At 37.2% G+C, this 22,181-nt stretch overlaps 1 protein-coding gene across 2 annotated transcripts in view; it reads left to right on the top strand.

Annotated features, from left to right (window-relative positions):
• Positions 1 to 22,181, top strand: part of LOC106871086 (gastric inhibitory polypeptide receptor) — a 115,515-nt gene that overhangs the window by 49,828 nt on the left and 43,506 nt on the right. For both annotated transcript variants that reach the window (XM_014917373.2, XM_014917371.2), the window contains 2 exons: positions 4,503 to 4,659; positions 18,137 to 18,197. In XM_014917373.2, coding sequence (XP_014772859.1) covers positions 4,503 to 4,659; positions 18,137 to 18,197 — 218 coding nt within the window. The remainder of the gene's footprint in view (positions 1 to 4,502; positions 4,660 to 18,136; positions 18,198 to 22,181) is intronic.

Raw genomic sequence — 22,181 nt, 5'->3', positions numbered from 1 at the left:
TCACCATCACAGCGAGTCGCGCCAGTTCCCTTTCACTAGTGTATAAAATACGAGGAGATTTAACAGTGCAAGAAATCAGTTTGTGTAAGAGGCATAAAGTACTGGAAATAACCTTGATATTAATTAACTGAAGATAACTTTTCTGAATTACGATAATTATCTCCACTTTCTATATTCTCTTAAAATTGCGATATAGATCTATCCACAGATAGTATACATTTAATATTATCCCATTAAGCACTAAAATTAAAACCGTCTTATCAATAAGAAACGACAAACGCGTAAATCCTCAAACAAACTACTATTGACTACTGTAACTTATAAATTCAAATTGCAAACTTGTAAAATTCATAACTCTGTTATATTGGTCAAATAGATATGACGTTCTCTTCCCCGCTTCCTACCAAGCCAGTTCATTATGTAGTTATAATAAAGAACAATTACTAGGTACTATAATGTAGAAATAAACTTTATCGGAAAACAGTGGGCAACATTTCTATGCTATACAGAATTCATCGGAAAAATAGATGATAACTGAATGAAACAATACTTATAGCACAAAGCAATACTAAAATTAACACAAAATCAACATACACTCTTCTGGCAACAGAAGTAAACACGCGACTCATATCGCATCGGTCAACAATGAAATTCTAGTGGTTACATCTAAACGTTTATCTTACTAACAATGAAAGAAAGTAAAACATTCACCAACATCATTTCAACCGAAATATGAAAAGAAGACGACTTAGAAAATTTATGATGGATTTAGAAACTGTATTCTTCTAAATTAAACATTTTCGGACTTGCGCCCCCTTGGCGTCCAGGCCACATTCTTTGCACCCCAAAACATCACCACAAACATAGGCAACTTTCTACTGCGTATTCAAAACAACTGTTTTTCACAAATAAAACTTAACCTAATTAAGTTGCTGTTTTGACAATATGAAAGAGTAAATTTATATTTCACCTGTAACTACGCTGTTTTCATAGTTTTAATGCGATGGATGTACATTGTGCAAGGATATCAGCATCTCCACGTAAGGCTGAGACGTACTAAGAAGTAGTCTTAAATCCCCGTGTTCAGTAGTTTCCAGTAGGTTTCTTTGCCGAAGCAAAGAATCCGAGCAACTGCACAAAAGCCCCGCTCTAGAGATTATGATGTTGGGAAGGCAATAAATTACATCGTCACCTTGTTCCACAGTGCAAGGTAGCAGTCAGAAATGTCCTTTTGCATTAAAAAATCCTGACTTGATTTTTTGAACTTTGATCTCAACTCAGTGTCATTTCAAAGTGAAACTAGGTTTTTCACCACTATTTATGTTTCCTCATTACTGATAGCTAGGAATTACCCAGACTGGTATTTCAATCAAAAGTAAATATCCCGAGAGCTGTCAGACATGTCTCTGTGCAGCTCATCCAGGTGTGAACAATACACTTGAATGTTATCATATGGTATGCGCTTTTTCTTCTCCAATTCAGAGAGGCTCGGAAACTGGAAGAAATCATGATGGTTTATGTTACATTTGAATAACTGTAACCTGGAGAGAAACGTGGAGAGGGCTGATTTTGCTTTGGTAAAGTTTAACCGCATTTGCAGTTGCAAATCGACGTCATTGAACTTTGTGAAATATCTGTCTAATAAGCAGTGTCATGCTTGATGTTTCTTGGTTCATCACAAAGAACAAAGTAAGAGTCTTGAAAAAATTCAACACCTGAGTAGAAAATTTTTGTGAGTTTCCCTTTGACAGCCACTGAACTTCTGTGTGCAACAACAAATGTTCAAAATCTTTCTCAGCAAAAGAGCTGCTGAACCAGTAGTGAATTTATTTTATTTCCTGCTTTGATTACAGTGCTCAACGACTTGTTTTTAAGTTTGCCATTTAGGTTATACGCAACCAGATGTTGGTTGTGCGTTACAGAGTATGCTGAAAATATGCCAGGTATAACTTTTTCAAAAAGCTGATGAAGCAGCGATGACAATCTACCATTAATGGTGTTCCATCTATTGTTCAAATACGAAATACCGACTCCTGTTTTGTAACTGTTTCTAGTTGTCTTACAAACAGTAGCTCTTGAATCAAATTTTAATCTTTGACGAAACAAGCACAAGCAAGAAACATACTTTTATTGTTTGGCAAAAGGAGACTCATCTAACTGTAAGCTGAGTTTGGTTGTCCTAAGTATGTTGCACAACATATCTTCAATGTTATTATAGTTCACATTTTGAAAAATTTGTATTATGTATTTTCAGAGAAAAGAATTTCTTACTTCATTTTAATTTTCACTATTTAAAATCTAAAAAAGAAAAAGAGAAATTCCAATTTGTGCATGATAGCTTTTCCAATTTTTTTTTCTGTAAAAATACTGATTATGAATGTTTCAAAATGTTGAATATACCAATATGACAAAAAACAAAACAAAACAAAAAACAAAACAAAAAAAACAGGCAATGAGCTTGTGTTCCGAAGTTACGATTAGGGGATGGGTAGACATTTTAAAAACATGGATTAAGAAGTTTTTAAAAAAGCCTGCTCGCGAGTGTTTTGAAATATGGGTTACTATAAAATGTGGAAAAAAACCCCGAGAAATTCCAATTTATGTTAGACAGTTATTCCCAAAGTCCGACAAATATAAATTAAATGTCTGCTTTTTAAAAATTCGTAATGACAGTTTCTAAAACATATTTGAAAGAAAAGAAAACTGGAAAACCCTGAGAAACAAAAAGAAAAAAGAAAGGAAGAAAACAACTGGGCTAGTTAAATAGTGAGCTTCGGGTACAACTCCACTACGATAGCGTGTACTTCTTACAATACCCCACCAATTCTCAAAGAAAATTATCATAGTAATTTATATTTAAAATAACTGTTATTTCAATCAGTGTATGAGTCTGTTGAGTCAGACCTACTGTTTAAAACAAAAGTATGAAGACAAATTCTGAAGTTTGTCTGATACTGAAAACTTACAAAATTTCTAAAATTATTAGAAACCAATTTCAGTGACATTCACTGACACTAATAATTACATTCATAAAATGCGTTAAAATAACTGCACAGTTCTTTACTTAGAACAAAAGTCAAAATACCAAATTACGGAAGATATCTTTATCTGTTCCAGTCATTAGATTGTGGCCATGCTGGGGCATCGCCTTGAAGAAATTTTAGTCGAATGAATCAACCCCAGTGCCTATTTTTTTAAAAACCTGGCACTTATTCTGTTGGTCACTTTTGCTGAACCGTTAGGTTACGGGGACGTAACAACGTTTATAAAATCCACTCACAAGGCTTTGGTCGACCCGAGGATATAGCAGAAGACAGTTAGTCCAAGGTGCCACGCAATGGGACTGAACCATATATTCTTTTCATTTTGTTGTTTCTGTTATCCTTGTCGTCATTATTGTTGTTGACGTTGTTTTTGTTCAGTATCATATATTTCCGTCTTTCTAGCGAATTCTCTTAGGAATGTTATAACGAACTTTACTTGCGAACTTTTCGTTTTTTATTTGATTATTTTTGTCCTTTGTTCTTGCTTGAAGTTAATTTTCTTTAAACAACATTTTTCATATCGATTTTTAAACACTATTTTCTAAACTTAGGCGTACCATTGAAAAATAAAGGGGAAGGGGGCATTGTCGTCTATCGCCCCTTTTTGGCCACCCGTTATCGCCCCATTTTTCTGGATCTTTCCATCACCCCCAGTGAAGCGGTACCGCTTACTTTACTTTGGGAACCACTTTTCCAAATAAACTGCAGGAAAAGCATAGGCGAATATATTAAAAAAATCACATCGTGTCTACATGGAAATCTGCTCCCTGGTTATACATATATGCACGTGCACACACACACACACAAACACACACAGATATGTGCGTATAAATATATGTATATACATATATATACACGCATATACACACACATTATATATACACATATATGAATAGGCATGTAACCATCTATCTATCTATCTATCTATCTATCTATCTATCTATCTATCTATCTATCTATCTATTTATCTCTGCACACACACACACACACACACACACAAACTCAGTAAGTAGAAAATATTTACGCTTTTACCTACTAATGATGACTTCGCTTTTATTCCTTAAGAATCCTATAAACTAATTCCAAAACAAGGTAATGAGATCAGCTAAAATACTTGAAGGAGGTGCTGTACCACGACCTCACTCTGGGGTCTGAAACCAGTTAAGGAACAACGGAATAAAAGTATAATATGGATAGATTCAAACAACTGTAATCAATCTCAGTATAGCATAAATGTATCCTCCACTAATATTTCCATATCTATTTTTGTTCTGATGTGTGATGCAGTGCATTACAATTACTCCCTGTAGGCGTATTGCCAGCCATTGGCTGAGTGTCATTCTTTTATTGCAACTATGGCAGTACGAACCTGTAAGTTTAGAGCTCCCACTTTTGAAATCGATTTATTTTTGCGCTTCGTAAAAAGCCATCGTTAATATGTAAACGTTCTCGTTGCAGCATTGGCAGTGCAAATTGTTTTACACTTTCTTCTATTACTCACTACTGGCCAACTACACTTGGATCTTGGTCGAAGGGCTGTACATCCATGCTTTACTCTTCTGGTCTGTATTCAATAAGAAACATAACTTTTACTGTTATATTTCATTTGGATGGCGTAAGTAAGCCTTAATTTTCTTATGATATTCTGAAGTTTCCTCATCCTCATTGATGTCGTCATTGTTGTTGTTGCTATCGTCCCTCAGCATTGAATCTCTCGCATTTGAAAAAGACATCTATTAGAAGTGGATGATTTAGCGGAGTGAGTTTAATGTAGAATGAATTATTATACAAAAGCAGCCATCATAATTTGGCTGTTATCAGAACCAAGAGCCCAAATCTAATGGTAAGGTAGACTGAGCTGATTAGTAACTCTGAATGAAACTGTTTGCCACAAAGACATTACTGCTCATAATTAATCCCCTAACTTCCTACTGACATCACTCACTCACTCACTCACTCACTCACTCGCTCACTCACTCGCTCAATCAATCAATCAATCAATCAATCAATCAATCAATCAATCAATCAGTCAGTCAGTCAATCAGTCAATCAATCAATCAATCTGTATTTGATTTATCATAAGGCGTGTGGTGATAACGGTTACATATGCTTTACAGTAACTAAATCGTTAGTTAACAAAGGTGTCACCAAATGTTGTGTTAGCACTTACCACCTTCCCATATTGCGCCACAAAGGTAGGTACTAAGCAGAAGTTGATGTCATAACCAATTTATCTGTTCCTTGTCCTCCGTTTTAGAAATTAAACATATAATTACTTTTGCTTTCTCTTTCACTTAAAATATCTGCCAAAGCTGTCTCTAATTTGAGTTAAGATGAGTTCAGAAAATTTGCCGTGTCTTTCGCAAGATAGAGGCACGGTATTTCCTTCCTATCGTGGAAGGTTGGTCTCAGTTTGGCGCACAAGATGATTCAGAACATTCATCTTTCGGGAAAATGCTTCATATGAAAGATTCTCTTGCTGGACAAAACATTACTAAAAACCATTTCAACGTTGTTTGTATTTATATCTGAAACAATTCATGCACGCATGCTGTTGTTAAGGACAGAGTTGCTATTCAATTGACTTAGAATGACTGCTTTCCTTTTTATTCGTGCATTGCGTTATAATGAAAATTAGCATTCTGTCTTTTGCTTGCATTCTGTTAGTGAACTGTATTATTGTGTATATTTCCAGTTTTCTTTATGGAGGTGTGGTGTGAAATTTTTATGGCTGTTTTTTTATTGATGATGCGAAAAGAAGAAATACAATTTTGCTTAAAGAGAAAACACAAACCCTATTCCTTCTTTTGTCAGCCCCACCAGTAAGGGGAAATCCCAAACTGTATGACGTTATCTGTATGCAAGTGTTTTTGGTAAAAACTTTATTCCACTCCGAAGATTCTAAATCATATATGCTTTGTCAGTAGTTAACGATGATGATGATTGTTGTAATACAGCAGACATCAGGTTTCTGAATTCCATGACACCTAACTTGGCAGCACCTTTAGATGCAAAATCTTGTTCTTTGACGTCTATGGTCGAGATTCGGGTGCAGTTTCTTTAAGCTGAATCATAGCCAACACACAACAACAACAACAACATGATAATAATAAAAATAATAATAACAACAATCATAGTAATAATAATGATAATAATAGCACTGATGATAATAACAATGATAATAATATTAACAATGAGGATAGCCTATCTTTTATACCAAGACAAAATATGTATATGATAACACTTCCAATCAGTTAAGATCAGAAGCCATGAGAGCCAGTGCCTGATACTGCATCAGGGCATTTATTATTATTATTATTATTGTTATTATTATTATTATTATTATTATTATTATTATTATTATTGTTGTTGTTGTTGTTGTTGTTGCTGTTGTTGTTGTTGTTTACTTTTAATCTGCATATTTGGTGCAATCACTTTCCGGGACTCACCCAGCACCCTAGAGCAAGTGAAGGTTAAGAGATGTTGAAATATAACTGAAAACCTGGCGAGGGCAGTAGAGAAATATCTCCATATAATGCAGCACAAACATTTAAACCGATAGAGTCTTTGTAAGGATGTCAGCACAATCTTTGGGATTGCTGTGAGACATGGCTCTCCTGGGATGTTATCTAAATGTTTCTGGCATCTCTTTTTTATCATACCTAGAGCACCTACAATAACAAGAACAGTTTTTGCTTTGAGGGTTATTATCTGTTTTAATAACCAAATTATCAACTGGAATAGAATCAGTGTTAAAGGGAACCAAAATAGCGTTGTAGATTACTTTCGTAAAAACTCTACTTTCTAGTGTAAGCAACCACATCGTTCCCATCGATTCCGATAATGTAAAATAACAGATAATTGAGATTTATTATTTATTGAGCTATATTAACTATATTATTATTTATACAACAGCACTACAGTGGGTAACAGCGAAGCATGTTGCACATACAAATATCTTTGACATTTGACAGGAAAATGTGATATAGTGGAGCACTGTTCCATTATTTCGTTTCAGGAGGTGGAGTTAAGAACTTGTCTGAATCATACGATACTTTCGGGAGAACGTAATAAAGAAATGGGCTCAATAATGATACTGTAAATATAGATTTATAGATACTGAAAAAGATAACATACATGCACGCTTACACACACACACACACACACACACACACACACACACATACACATACACATACACGCATTTGTATGTATGCATGTGCGTATACATATATGGTGTATATACACATACGTATATATGTATATATGTAAATAGCTATATACTTATATATGCATCATATATATTCTTGTATGAATGTTCATATATATATGTATATATGTATATAAATATATATGCATACATACATACATACATATATATATATATATATATATATATATATATATATATATATATATATACACAAATTTGTATATGTATATATTGTGTCATTTACTTTATACGCTGTCTTTATCGTGTACACTTTACATAATTATTATTGAACAAACATCGTTTCTATACCCAATATTGTTCCATTTCATATGAATTTAAAATTATTATGTATGTAGCATAGCTATTTAGCAAAATAGGAACTAGCAGAGCGACTCGTACCATGACTGAAAAAAATCCTCAAAAATGTATAGAATAAGTTCCAGGAATTGTCTGTTCTGGACTCATCAGATGTTTTTATGTTTTCACAATATCTGTATATGCTCTTGAATTTATAAATGGAGAGGAAACAGAGTTTATGTCTATTGAAAACACCTTCTATATTACTGAGATTGATTTTGTTGATGATCAGTATACATCCCTGTAGATTCATGTTTAATTTAAATATCTGTCAATCTCTATCAGCAGGAGAAAAAAGAAAAGAAACAAGGTAAGAAACGTAATCAGGGAGAGATTTTTAACATTTTAGACAGAGAAGGATAAGCAGTACTTATGATATTTTGTAGGGTTGCTGTGGCTGGTGGAATAAGGTAGGAGATGGAAGAAGAAATCTTGACCTTTAACCTCTTTTTATGTTCTAAACTCTGTTTCGATAGCCTCACTTCTGCTAAAGGACTGGAGCCGAGGGAAAACCGAAGGACTGAGATATAGTAGAGGACGACGAAAAAAATAATACACAGAGAAACGTACATGTTTAGAAAGAAGTTTGTGAATAACTAAAGCAAATTTAGTTGTAATATCGATAGTGGAAGGAAGATAGAGGAGACCGTGTGCTTGTGAACTAGTGATTGAAATGTGTTGATCAGTGAATCAATGTCAATGAGTCAGATTGCTTTCTTTGAATGCCCATTTAGCTGCAGCACTGTTTCAGGTGTGTGATCAATACTTTAATGTAGGTTTTACTCAGAGGGTCAATATCTGGTCAGATGAGAAGAATTTCTCTGACTGGGAGAGAAAAAAACCTTGGATAAGTTTTAATAGTATTTCATAAACGTATAATTATCGCGAGCAGTTATCATACATTGTGTGATGTAGAGTTTTTAGATACTTCAATGATATTAATTGAGTGTTAATCATCTGTTTTGATTTATTTTAAGAAGACGAGAATGCAATGTATCCATTAGAACAGTTTTTCTCATAGAGGGTGGGTGAGTATGCTCTGCTGGTGAGAGTTTGAAAAGGGCGTAGGCACATTCCTAAGTTTAATAAAATTAAGATGGTTTCCACTTTCGTAAATATGTCAAACACCTCGATGAAGGAAGGAAACTTATATGGATGTAGCGTTTATTCTGTCTTCTCATTAATAAACAGATGAAGGGGTGCCAAAAATCTCAATACTATTTCGGGTGGATCTGTTATTTGTCGGTTTGAGAATCAGTTCATTAGAAGTGAACCTCTTTTGCTAAGTATCTAAGTTGTAGATGACGCCTGTGTGCAGAAGCTCAAGGAGGAGTGATGCTTTACATTAATCCTGTAAAACTGTGTTAGAATAAGTAGCGAGAAGCCCATTGTAGTAAACTGAAATCAGTATTGGAACATAACCGAGGTTGCCATTAGATCTTGTTGCAAAGAAGCTAAATTAAAGTTTACTAAGGAGGAGCGTGAAAACAAGTAGGTGAAACAGATAAGCGACCATTCGAGGGAATGAAATACTCTGTAGTGTGTTTCCATAGAATTAGGTATATCTCTGTAGAGAGAAATATTTACAAATTTAGAGATATATGGTTTAGTTCTGGAGCCATACTTGTTGAATTTTAACGATCGGAGACGTTGCCGCTTGTATTTAGCCCCAGTTCAGTCCAAATTATACCGAGCTATCATCAAAAAATTTTCAACTATGACCCTCTCACTTTTTGCATTATTATGATATACTGCCTAATGTGTCCGTTTTATCTTGGAGTCAGTTAACAGCGCTGATCTGAGAGAGTGTCAGCTGTAGTATTTACCAAGAAGGGACCGTGTGTGAGTGCTTGTGTATGCACGAGCGTGTGTGTTTGTGCGTGTGAGAAAGAGAGAAAGAGAAGGAGCGAAGAAGAGAGCAAGAGATAGAGAGGGAAGCCGAGAGAGACAGAGAGAGACAGAGGTAAGATTGCTAGTTCGTTATCAATGGAAGGGACCTCCTTCTGTGTGTTTTGCGGTACTTCATAATACTGTAATACACTGTATTTATTAGGACCCCGACTTCGCAATGCTCGCCAGTAACTCTCACAATTGATGACTGTAGGTTCATGGGTGACGGTTGGAACAGAGGGGAGTTTCAGAGAAATTGTGTTTTGTGAATGTGTGTGTGTGTGTGTGTGTGTGTTTGTGTGTGCGTGTGTGTGCAGTGTTGAAGCTAAGCAGGCAACAAATGTGACATTATCAACAAGACTGTTAGAAGCAGTTTTTCTAATGCTAACAGCTAGTTAAAGAATGTATGTGTGTGTGTGTTTGTTTTTTCGCTTGCTTGTGTATGTGTGTGTGTGTGTGTGTGTGTGTGTGTTTTTGTGTGCATGTGTGTGTGCGCGTGTGTGTGTATGTTTGTTTTATTGTTTGCTTGTGTGTGTGCTATTTGTATACCACTTACTTGAGAGGTGTTTTTGATGAGGGCAGTTTTCAAAATTAAAGGAGACTATCTTAGCGTTACAAAAGATGGAGTAACTCCAACTAAAGAGACAGGAGGATCTAGTGTCTGCAAGAAGAATAAGACGTGTGGTTTCAATGTTAATCGGAAATGGTGAGTCGAGTTTATATTAGTAGATTGAGAATAAGATCTTTTGACTTCAATGTATTTGCAGCGCCCCAGCCACACTGTGAAGGCCCCTTCTAAAGTAAAGGTATCCAGGGTAAAAAAAAAAATAATGTAAAAGTCACCTTCTCGAGTTATGTGAACTCATAAGGACCGATTCCTCGGTTTCCATGGAGTATAAATTCTCCCACATGGACAGGATACCGGCGTGTCGCAGGATTACTCATTTTTGCCAGCTAAGTGAACTGGAGCAACGGGAAATGAAGTGCTTTGCACAAGAACACAACACGTCGTCCGGTCCAAGGATTCGAAACCAAAATCTTACGATCGTGAGTCCAACAACCTAACCACTAAGCCACGCGTCTCCACAGGTGTTCAGGACTCCTGTCACAACCTTCTTCAAATTCAAATTGATTGCCTTTGAGATTCTCCTTCAGCTTGGGGAACAACCAAAAGTCATAGGCATCAAGGTCTGGACTGTAGAGGTGGGTGGGTGAGTGCTAGTTTTGAGGCCTATTTTCGCCAAATAGTTGGTCACCAGGATGCTCGTCATTGAGCATAACACGAACAAAATTTGCACAAACTTTGGCGTATTCTTAGATCTTCATAAATAACTCTGTGTCCAGCTGCCACAGCAACTCTAAACTGATTGCTTATTGTCATTATAGACACGATGGGCTTCATTCAAAACATTGTGGTTTTAGCGTGTGCGTGTGCATGTATGTGTGTGTGCATGCGTGTGTGTGTGTGTGTGCATGTGTGTGTGTGTGTGTGTATCGATAGATAGATAGATAGATACATACATGCATGCATGAGTGCATGCGCACATATATATACGACGGACTTCTTTCAGTTTTTGTCTACTAAATCCGCACACAATCCTTTGCAGTACGAACACTTTCAGTACAAAGAACACTTACAGAAAGTGCCAAGCAGTAGGATCCAACCAGAAACTGTGGGGTAACAAAGCAAACTTATCAAAAACACAAACATTATATCTATCTATCTATCTATCTATCTATCTATCTATCTATCTATCTATCTATGTACGTATGTATGTATATGTGCACGTACACACACACACACATACACACACACAGGGTGTGATAAAAAAGTATCGGGACTTGTGCTGTAAAATGAAAACTGCAAGACATATCAATTTGGTATTTAATCTCCTTCGAAGTAATCCTTCTGAAGTCACACACTTTATCCTGTGTCATTTCCATTGATGGAAACATTCCTGGAACTCCATTTTTGGGGATGGCAGGCAACTGCCTCGTCGCATTCTCTTGGATTTCCACGACGTCTTGAAATCTTGTTCCTTTTGAATGGGATTCCTTTCAAGCCTTGGTTTCGGGGTGTTAGCCACAGACCTACGATTCGCCACATATTATGACCGTTTTCAAAGATTTTACGTTCTCCTCGACACAGTTAAGGAGACCCCGAGCAACAGAAATCCGATCTTCTTTTTGAGACGACCACACTCTACACACTTTACTTCCAAACACTGCTATAAACAACAGAAATGAGAGAGCACGTTATAACTTTGTGTGCATGTGTGATAGAGTTCAAAGTCAATCTGTGCCTAGTGGTTCACTCTGCTTGCTTTAGCTCCGTTATCATAGCAATTATCCCGATATTTTTTATCAGACCTCGTATACATATATTTCAATTTAATGTTTGATTGTTATTATGATATATTATATATATATTATATATACATATATATACTCATGATACTCATGTACATACCTTGTTACATGCATACATAAATTTATATATATACATACATGCATACAGGCATATACATACGTAATACATACATGCATACATACATACATACATACTTTCTTACAAAAAGGTCTAATGCTCTTAGCTTAGACTTTTTTGGTGGGCAACCAGATCGAACTGTCTCAAGTGTAACTGCCCGAAACAGTAAGGACTTCTGGTATACTTGACTGAGGAAAGAAGGCCATGAATGAGCCGTCTTCTTTTGCCTTTCCTTCTAATTCTTGTTTCTCCTGTCCGCCTTTGTATCATCTATCTGTCCGAATGTTTTATTGTCCTCTATTGCGTTTTTGTTCCGTTCTGTTTTTATATTTATATATACATATAACGGCGTACGTATACACTTGTGCTCACCTTATAGCAGGTATGTATCTAAATTTTGTACATCTTTTACTCTATCTTTTAGTCACCCTACTACTTTTTTTCTCTTTTCTTTTTCTCGGTCCCCTTTCTTTCTCACATTTCTTGGCCCCTTCTTTCCTTAACTCCCACTTTTTTCTTCTCGTTTATCTCCCCACTACCTTTCCCTTTATCTTTTTTTTTCTAATCCTTCAATCCCGCGGCCCCCTACCCCTCTCTCTTCCTTCTACGTGACCGGTGTCCGGCCAGCCACGATCTTTCTTTCTTGGCCTGATTGCCGACTGCCAACAGCTCTTATGTCCATCTTCTATGTTCCTGCCTTTAGGCTTTCACTTAATACACGCCAGCTCAATTTGATTCGTTCTCAGTTGTTTGTATTTGTAATTGTGTACAATGTTCTCCGTTCTTTGTCATTGTTGCTGTACACATTCACTAGCTTTCTTACAAAAAGGTCTAATGCTCTTAGCTTAGTCTTTTTTAGGGGCAACCAGATCGAACTGTCTCAAGTATAACTCCCCGAAACAGTAAGGACTTATGCAAGGACTTCATTGATACCCCCTCCATCCACACCCCACCCCACACATCCCACTCCCACATACTCACTCTACCCAAACATCCACTTACCACACCCTCGCCCAACCCCATCCCTAATCCCCACATCCCCAACCTAAATCCTCACACCCCCACACCACACATCACACACCACCACACCAAATCAAACCACACCACATCAAACCACCCCACATCACCCCGCACACACTAGCACTGACCACTTCCAAGCACCCACACCATCATCCACACCCACACATTACAGACGCATGCATTTACACACGCACATATCCACACGTCAAAGTCACCAGCCCTATCCACACGCACACACACACTCTCACATACACGCACCTTTGTTCTAGGATCGCCAGTACTTAATTTCACGCTTCTTCCTCGCTCTCCTGTCCAACTACCTTTTTCTAACCAGTCGCCATGATTGACCACTAAATCCACAAGTTTTTTTTTTAATTCTCTCTCTGTTTATTTCCTCGTGCCCCTTTCTGTTGAGGAGCGTAGGCTCGAAACGTAAAAGACATTCTCACCTTTCCGAGCGTCAAACTAATACACCTGTTTGTTGTTTATACACCTGTCTTCGCTTTTTGTTTTTCTGTAAATTTCAACTATATATATACATCTGTGTGTGTGTTTGTGTGTGTGTGTGTGTGTGTGTGTGTGTGTGTGTGTGTGTGTGTGTGTGTGTGTGTGTGTGTGTGTGTGTGTGTGTATGTGTGTGTGTTTGTGTGTATGTATGTGTATTCATATATTCTGTTTCTATCGAAGGGAGAAGGGTCTATTCAATCTCAATAACAGTTGGAATGTATATTTTCTTATAAGACCTGAATTTCTTTTTTCGCAACTTTTATTGGTATTTCTATAACGCCTACGAAAGCGTCCTTTTTTTAGGGTGTGTGAGTGAATCTGTTTATATGTGTAGTCTGAAGTACATTGGAATAATGTAAATTTAACATCATAAAAAATATCTTGCGAATCTTGCGAATCTTTCTCTCTGTTATGAGAGAAAGGTGCAATGATGTAAATGGTAGAACGTTGGTCTCAGTGCTCTTGTATTCAAATCTAATCGTAAGCGACTGTATTTAACGTCACATCGATTCTAAGCTCCGCTTTAAAATTTACTACTTTGACAAATTTTGATAGTATTCGATTTTTATACATTACAATTTTATCGTTTTTAATTAAAACTTTCGAGTATAACAAACTATTTTCAAGATTGCTTTTATTTGAGTATCTGTACAGTTGACTGATATCGCACATGACAGGTGTCGTACTTGAGGCTATTGCTTTTGTAAAGATTCAGCTACCATGCACACATACACACGCACACACGTACACACACACACACACACACACACACACACACACACACACACACACACACACACACACACACACACACACACACACACACACACTCTCTCTCTCTCTCTCTCTGATTTAAATAAACATGCGCTCTCACTCATATTTTACAACCGTCCTATGAAGCAACAGCAGATTCATTATTGCAGAAACTTTACATTTAATTACCTGCTCAGTCAATTTAGGTACAGATCGGAATAATTAGCTCCAATAAAGTAGTGCAGTTCTTTAGTAGGTTTCGTTAGCTTTCATTAACTTTTGTTGATTGCAGATGAAGAATGCACCGTTAAAGGTAAACTATTGATGGATGAACACATTTCTTTGTTGAAGCAATGATTTCTAACATACAACAAGACCCCTTTAAACTTGCCTTCTTCATTTCCTCAGCATCCCCAACAACGCCTGTAAAATTGCCAAGGAGTGAGGCAACAAGTATTTCTCAACCACTACTGGTGTCTAAAAAAGAAAATATAGTGATACCTTGTGTATTATTGATCATAAGCCTGCTCGACCAGCTTTTCCTGTCATTTCAAATCAGCCATACACTCTGGACCTTGCTACTTGCCTCATCAAAACTCCCAATCTCTCTTTTTTCAAAAGTGTAGCCCAACCTATGAAAATAATTATTTCAAAATAGCCAAAATAACTTAGAGAAGAGGAACAGTCAATTAAATTAACATCAGTACCTCATTTGGTATTTATTTTATGGAACGTCAAAACACGAAACACAAAAAGTGATATTTGAAAAGGACTTAGCTACATATTGCAGTGTATTACGTCCGGTCCTCTACCATTTCTGTCATCCACCGCTGCTTATTGAAATAACATGAATGTAGCGAAATTACACAGTCAATTGTTATATGATCGTTATTTTTTATACATTCTTGGTGAATGAAAAACAAAGTAGCTCCTAGCAGTATTGGAAACTTATTACCACATTCGACTCTTTCTCACATTTGACTGCCTTCAGTATTAATACTGACTATCTTTTTAATGTTGACACAAGAACTTACATTTTAAAAGGGATATGTAGAAAATTGAATCGATACTAGTCTATCACTCGGCTTGTGAAAGGAAAATCGATTGGAACCCAAAGACACACAACTAAATACTGCAAAGTATTTAGTGCAGTTGCTATTTTGACAGATGACTGAAAGTATTTTACGCTACCATATCGTTCCTCAAGAAGGGAGCTTTTGTCGTACTCCCTTCCGTTTCAGTCTGGAATATTTCACTGATCTCGATATCCTGCTTGTCCTTGTTATTCTGTTGAGGCTTGTGTGTGTTTTGTATCCGTTCCAATCCCTGAATTCTGCATACTTCAAATTAACATTTTCATTTTCAGTCAAACCTATCTCATGCTACGATCCTTTCCTAATAATACTAAGCACGCGCAACACACACACACACACACACACACACACACACACACACACACACACACACACACACACACACACACACACACACACACACACACACACACACACACAGAGTTACACTTACAAACAAAGCACACTCTCATACAAGCTCACAAATTTTTCGGAGTTTTAGTCGAGCAAGTGATTTAATCGCCTGAAGCGGTGAGTTGAAACTGATGTAATTACATCGTGGAAAGCTCATTCAAGCAATTTAGCAGCAGACCAAACCGTTAAACTTTCTTTAAATATATTTCATGGGCTGTCAAATTTTCGTTGCTCAACTGCGACCTGGCGTTACAGTCCCACAAAAGGATTTAGTCTCCCATCAAGTTTCACAATCATTTGATTGTATATTATTACTATGGAACTCCAGATGTCTGTAACATCATTGGTAGGAAAGAAGTTTATGATAGTAAAAGCTTGCTGACTTGTGATGGTTCGGGATTCAAGGAATTTCATTGTTTGTGTACCCCAATAAATAATGGCGACACAAAGAAAATAGCAGAGTTATTGAAGTGACAAAAAACACTCAGTAGTTGAAAGATGTGACTGGTGTGATGCTGTTAAGTGGGTGAGACTGGGACGGACAATGAACAAAGTGAATACCCTGTCTTAATAACAAAACAGGTGAGATTGGATCAACAGGAAAATTCAAAATATTGATGGACAGAAGCATTCGATTAAGGCAGCAGGGTTAAGAAGCTAATGTGCATGACCGCTATGAGAGATCACTGAAGAAAGGTGCAGGCATAGGTGTGTGGTTAAGAAACATTGCTTCCCAACTACATAGTTTCGGATTCAGTTCCACTGCGCAGCACCTTGGGTAAGTGTCTTCTCCTATAACTCTTAATCGACCAATGGCTTGCGAGTGAATTTGATAGACGGAAACCGTGTGGAAACCGGCTGTATATATATAAGCATGCATACATACATACATACATACATACATACATATATGTATATACATATATATATATATATATATATATATATATATATATAGATAGATAGATAGATAGAGAGAGAGAGCGAATGATGAAAATTAATGAAACTGCTTGGTTTGATATACAAGATATATGTACATGTACACATGTAAATATGTGAAGGCACATGGCTCAGTGGTTAAAGCGTCTGGCTCACAATCATAAGATAATGAGCTCGATTCCTGGACCGAGTCGTGTGTTGTGTTCGTGAGCAAGACACCTTATTTCACGTTGCTCCAGTTCACTTAGCTGTAGAATAGAGTTGCAACGTGACTGGTGCCAAGCAGTATCGGCCTTTGCTTTCCACGTGGATGACATCGATGGATTGGGGAAGCTGGTTTGCATGGGCGATTGCTGGTTTTCCATAAGCAATCTTCCCCCGACTTGTGCCTCGTAGGGGAACTTTCTATGGTCATGCAATCCTATGGTCATTCATGACCGAAAGCGGTCTTTACCCTTTACATGTAAATAGAAAGAAAGCACAATTTTCAGAAGATGAATATTCAAGTATAGATATTTATACATTAACAGAGTTTGAAAACCAGTGTTATTTTACTTACGTTCCCGTAACATGGTAGTTCATCAAAAGACCAATAGAATATGTACCAGATTTAAATATAAGTACTGGGATGGGTTTGTTTGCTTAAACCCTTCAAGGTAGCGCCCTAGCATGACCGCAGTCCAATGTATGAAACGTAAAAAATTAAAAATGAGGAACGCATGCACCTGGTTCCGGAGCCGTTTTGATATACACACATATATATATATATATATATGTGTGTGTGTGTGTGTGTGTGTGTGTGTGTGCGTGTGTTTGTGCGCGCACACATATTATGCATTATAATACAGGTTGAAAGTAGTTGGAGAACCTCATAATTAACGAGCGTTTCGTGAACTTGAAATCCTGAATTCAGATTTTTCCTTTTTCTTTGTGTCGACATTGTTTATTGGGTTACACAAACAATGAGATTCCTTGAATCCCGAACTATCACACATCAACAAGCTTTTACTATTATAAACTTCTTTTCTGCCAATGATGTTACAGACAGCTGGAGTTCCATAATCAAATGTGCTTTAGTCATTACTATCCCACTTTTCATTGTATTCTACGTTTCAGATTTAGCATATTTATTACCATATTATCCGATGTGTTGTTCCTTTTCACCGCATTCAATTAAACTTTGAGGGAGATTTAGTTGCCTCGTCAAGTAGGTCAGGCATGCGTTTTGAGGTTTTCTTGTTTGCTGCTTGCTTGTCCATTGAATGTCGCTCTATCAATCGTTAGATACGGCGTACTCGTATAAATACAAACTTTCTCAAACATACTAAAAAAGCAAGCAGCGGCAGTTTGTCATGCAGTGTTACATCTGTGAATGAATGAATCTTTCCATATCAATAAATGATACATTTTTCTAATTAATAATCATTTATGTTCACAGTTTCCCCGTTTTTCTTTCTGGTTCCATGGATTATTGTCAGAATCGTGTATGAAAATTATTTGTAAGTTCTTTTGTTTTTCTTTACTTTGTTCATTGTCATTTTTTTTTATTCTTCCCTATCTTTCACTCGTAATTTAAAAAAAAACTTTTCTGTGACGTTAATGCTAATATTTCGTCATTTACAGAACATTGATTTTTAGAGCATACTCTTCTTTCTCCCACTCATCATCACTAATATTAGCAACGACTACTTAATAATTGTTTTATAACCATAAGGCTTTGCTACAAGGATAGGAACTTTGGTGGGAAATGGTTAGCAGATTAAATTGATGCCATTGCTGATCAGCACTAATGAAGTACCAAAAATTGCACTTTTATTTATCGAATAGATGAAAATCAAAGTAGACCTTGGTGCGATTTGAACTTAGAACATAAAAAGCCAGAACAAATGCTGTTAATATTGCAAGGCATACATGTTTTCCAATCCTCTAATAGTTCTGCTAATTTTTTTATTGAGACACCGAAGGCGTTTTCACATTGAGTCATCCCATAAATAATGCGGTTTTTTTAATTGCATGAACTAAAAGCTGGAGGGGGACGGGATAAACTATCTGCATCAACTTGCTATAAAAGCAGGTAGTAATTTTACCTTGCGCTTATTCTTAGTGTAAGTTTTGAACAGTGCAGTTCGATTTTAATAGTTATTTTTCAAAGCTATAATGAAAGTGATAAAGGAGAATATTCAGCATATTTTGCTTTATGAGTTCAATTAAGGCAACAACAAAACGGAAAGTGCGAGGAATATCAATGTAGTATATGGGGATCTGACAATAAACGTAAGCCAGTGTCAATGGTGGTTCCAGAAATTCCGAACCAGAAACTACAGCCTAGAAGGCGGGCGTCGTCCTGGAAGATCAGTAGAGCCCGACGAGGACGTCCGAGGAACTAGCAGAGAAGCTTGGATTTGGTCATTCAACCATTCATTGATACCTGCGTGCCATCAGAAAAGTCAGCAAATTGGGTCAATGGGTTCCTCACAAACTGTGTCTAATCGCACGCAGAGAGTGAATGTGTGCTCTTTGCTGTCACGTCTCACGAATGAACCTTTTTTTGGACCGAATAGTGACTGGTGACGAGAAATGGGTCTCTATGAAAATGTCAAGCGTCGAAGACAGTGGGTAAGGAGAGGAGAAACATCGGCACCCCAGGCTAAAGAAGGTCTTCACTCTCGTAAGGTGATGTTATCTGTTTGATGGGATATGAAAGGTTTAGTCCACTTTGAGCTTTTAAACCCAAACCGAACGATAACAAAGGAGATCTACTGTGAGCAGCTCGAGCGGCTTAAGTCAGCGCTAGAAGAAAAACGACCATCTTTGATTTCAAAACGAAAGGTGTTTTTCCATCAGGATAATGCTCGGCCACATACAGCGAGAATGACAATCCAAAGGCTGGAGCAGTTTGAATGGGAAACGATGTCCCACCCACCATATTTGCCGGACATTGCCCCATCTGATTATCATTTATTCTGCAGTCTTCAAGATCATTTGGAGGGAAAAAATATGAATTCTGTAGACAAGGTCAGAACAGTAGTGGAGGAGTATTTTTTTGTCACGGACAAGTGAATTTTGGAAGAGGGGCCTTGCAATTCTACCAGATAGATGGAAGAGCATTGTAGAAAATGTAGGAGAGTATATTTTAGGCTAAAAAAGAGCTTTGTTTATCTTAATTCTTTTGACTCTCCATGATCTGAGTTCAAATACCATCGAGGTCGACTTTTTCCTTTCAGCTCCTCGGGGTCAGTAGAATAAGTACCAGTTGGATAGTGAGGTCAATGTAGTAGACTAGCGCCTTCTCCCCAAATTTTAGGCCTTGTGCCTATAGTAGAAAGAATTATTTAAAACTACATTCAGAAATGTACATTTATGGTAGTTCCACCCATACAGCGAGTGAGACCCACAGGCTAGGTTGGGTTAGAGCGCACTTTGTTTTCCCCCGCCTGTTATCATCCTTAGTATGGTACTCCAAAGGGTTACCGTCGATATCCATTACACGAGATGCGATATGAAACGACTGATGCCTTTTCGATGTTCTTGCTTCAGTATGTGAAAACATTTCGCTGCTACTATTACTAAAAGTCTGTCATTTGACGTTCTGATATATTACTGTTCTATTTCGTTTTATATGATTAACACGCCTGCGTCATATCTGCTGCACCACTTCCTCATTAATGTGTTTATGAGACACTGGTTCACATTTTGAAGGACACTGTCGTGTATCTTTCCCCTCCACACTATTGACGATAAGTTTCAACGTCTTTGTGTCCTTAAACTTTATTTCAGCAGTAATGGAGAAGAAATTATGATGTCCTCACTTTTCGGAGTCCTTCTCTTGCTGCTAGTTGTAGTAGTAGATGCCTATAAGAACGTCAGTGAACAGGTTTGTCATGTTAAAGGAAATATGATTCGTACAACCTCCTCCACTTATTTAATTTGGTGCCGACTTGTTCATCAGGTGGATCGAAAAGACAGAATCCTTGAAGGCTGTGAATATGCCTATTAGCAATTGGTCATATAAGGCTCAATTCAAAGTTGACCGGAACGGCAAACATACAAAAACGACGATCTTTTCAGCAACTGGATTAAATATTATTCATCGGAGTGGTGAATAACTTGTATAGTGCTGAACGTAAAATTACATTCTTAGGGGAATTAACTATATATTAATAACTCTTATATGAACTCAGAGGTACCTGCTGCACTAATGGTCGTATATATATATATATATATATATCTTATTTGCTTTGTATTTCTTCGTCATGTTGGAAACAACGTTCGAGGATGTTACAGAAGGTGTAAATTTTGAGTACAGAACTGGTAGTGGCTTGTTCAACCAACAGCGCTTCAAAGCAAAAGCTAAGACTTTGGTACAAACAATTCGAGATTTGCTCTTCGCAGACGATTGTAGCACACACTCTTGAGGAGATGCATTGGATTCTACACAACTTCTCGTGTACATCGAAGGCTTTTAGTCTGACCGTCAACATCAAGAAAACTGAGCTTGTTTATCAGTCCATTCGTGACCGTCTTCCCGCTGTTGACCCTACTGTATATGTTGATGGGAAAGCATTAAGAACTGTTTCCTCATTTACTTATTTTGGTTCCATTGTATCCAATGATGCGAAGATGGATAAGGAAATCGATTCCAGAATTGGGAAGGCTAGTTCCGTTTTGGGTAAGCTTTATCACAGACTATGGAACAGCCACGATGTATTGTTGAAGGTGAAAGTTGATGTATATAAGTCGGTGGTCTTGGCAACATTGCTTTATGGTGCTGAATCTTGGTGGGAAAGCACATCAATCAATTTGACACTTTCCATATGCGATGCTTGCGTACTATCTCCAGCATAAAACCGAGTGACTATATTCATAACAGTGAGGTACTTAAAAAATGCAACATATCAGGTATTGAAGTCATCCTCATCAAAATACAGCTTAGATGGTCAGGTTATCTCACGTGTGAGTGCAATCAGAATTCCGAAGCAACTTCTCTTTGGCTAATTCCTAACAGGAAGGTCGGTTGGAAGGCCACTCTTGCGTTTCAAAGACAAACTAAAAGACAATTTGAAATGATGCAACATTCCCTTTTCTTCCTGGGAAAACAAAGCATCAGAACACAGGACTTGGCGCCAGCCCTGCTTCTCTTGAGTTGAAAAATTTGAGTAAAATCGACTCCAGCCCCGAGACCAACTTTGTGCAAGCATGAAAGCACGCTGGCAAAACACTGCTCCTCTAAATAGAAACCTTACCTGTCATTGTGGTTTTGTGACATGAAGCAAAGCAGTCCTAGCCGTCAACTCAAGAAAATACGTAGTAAATAATCCAGAAGCACTCAAGCGAACTGGGTCCTCAACTTATTCCATTTGCCAAAAAGTTTGCAATGATCCAGCAGACCTCAAGAGACACATTCATGTCCATATAGAACATAATCAATGGTTTATTTTACTGAACTCTCATTTGTCGTTCACAAGAGAATCGACCGTAAATAT

This window comes from Octopus bimaculoides, chromosome 1, assembly GCF_001194135.2.
Source record: "Octopus bimaculoides isolate UCB-OBI-ISO-001 chromosome 1, ASM119413v2, whole genome shotgun sequence".
Lineage (NCBI taxonomy): Eukaryota > Metazoa > Mollusca > Cephalopoda > Octopoda > Octopodidae > Octopus > Octopus bimaculoides.
The sequence above is the reverse complement of the archived record's forward strand: the minus strand, read 5'-3'. Positions and strand labels throughout refer to the sequence as shown.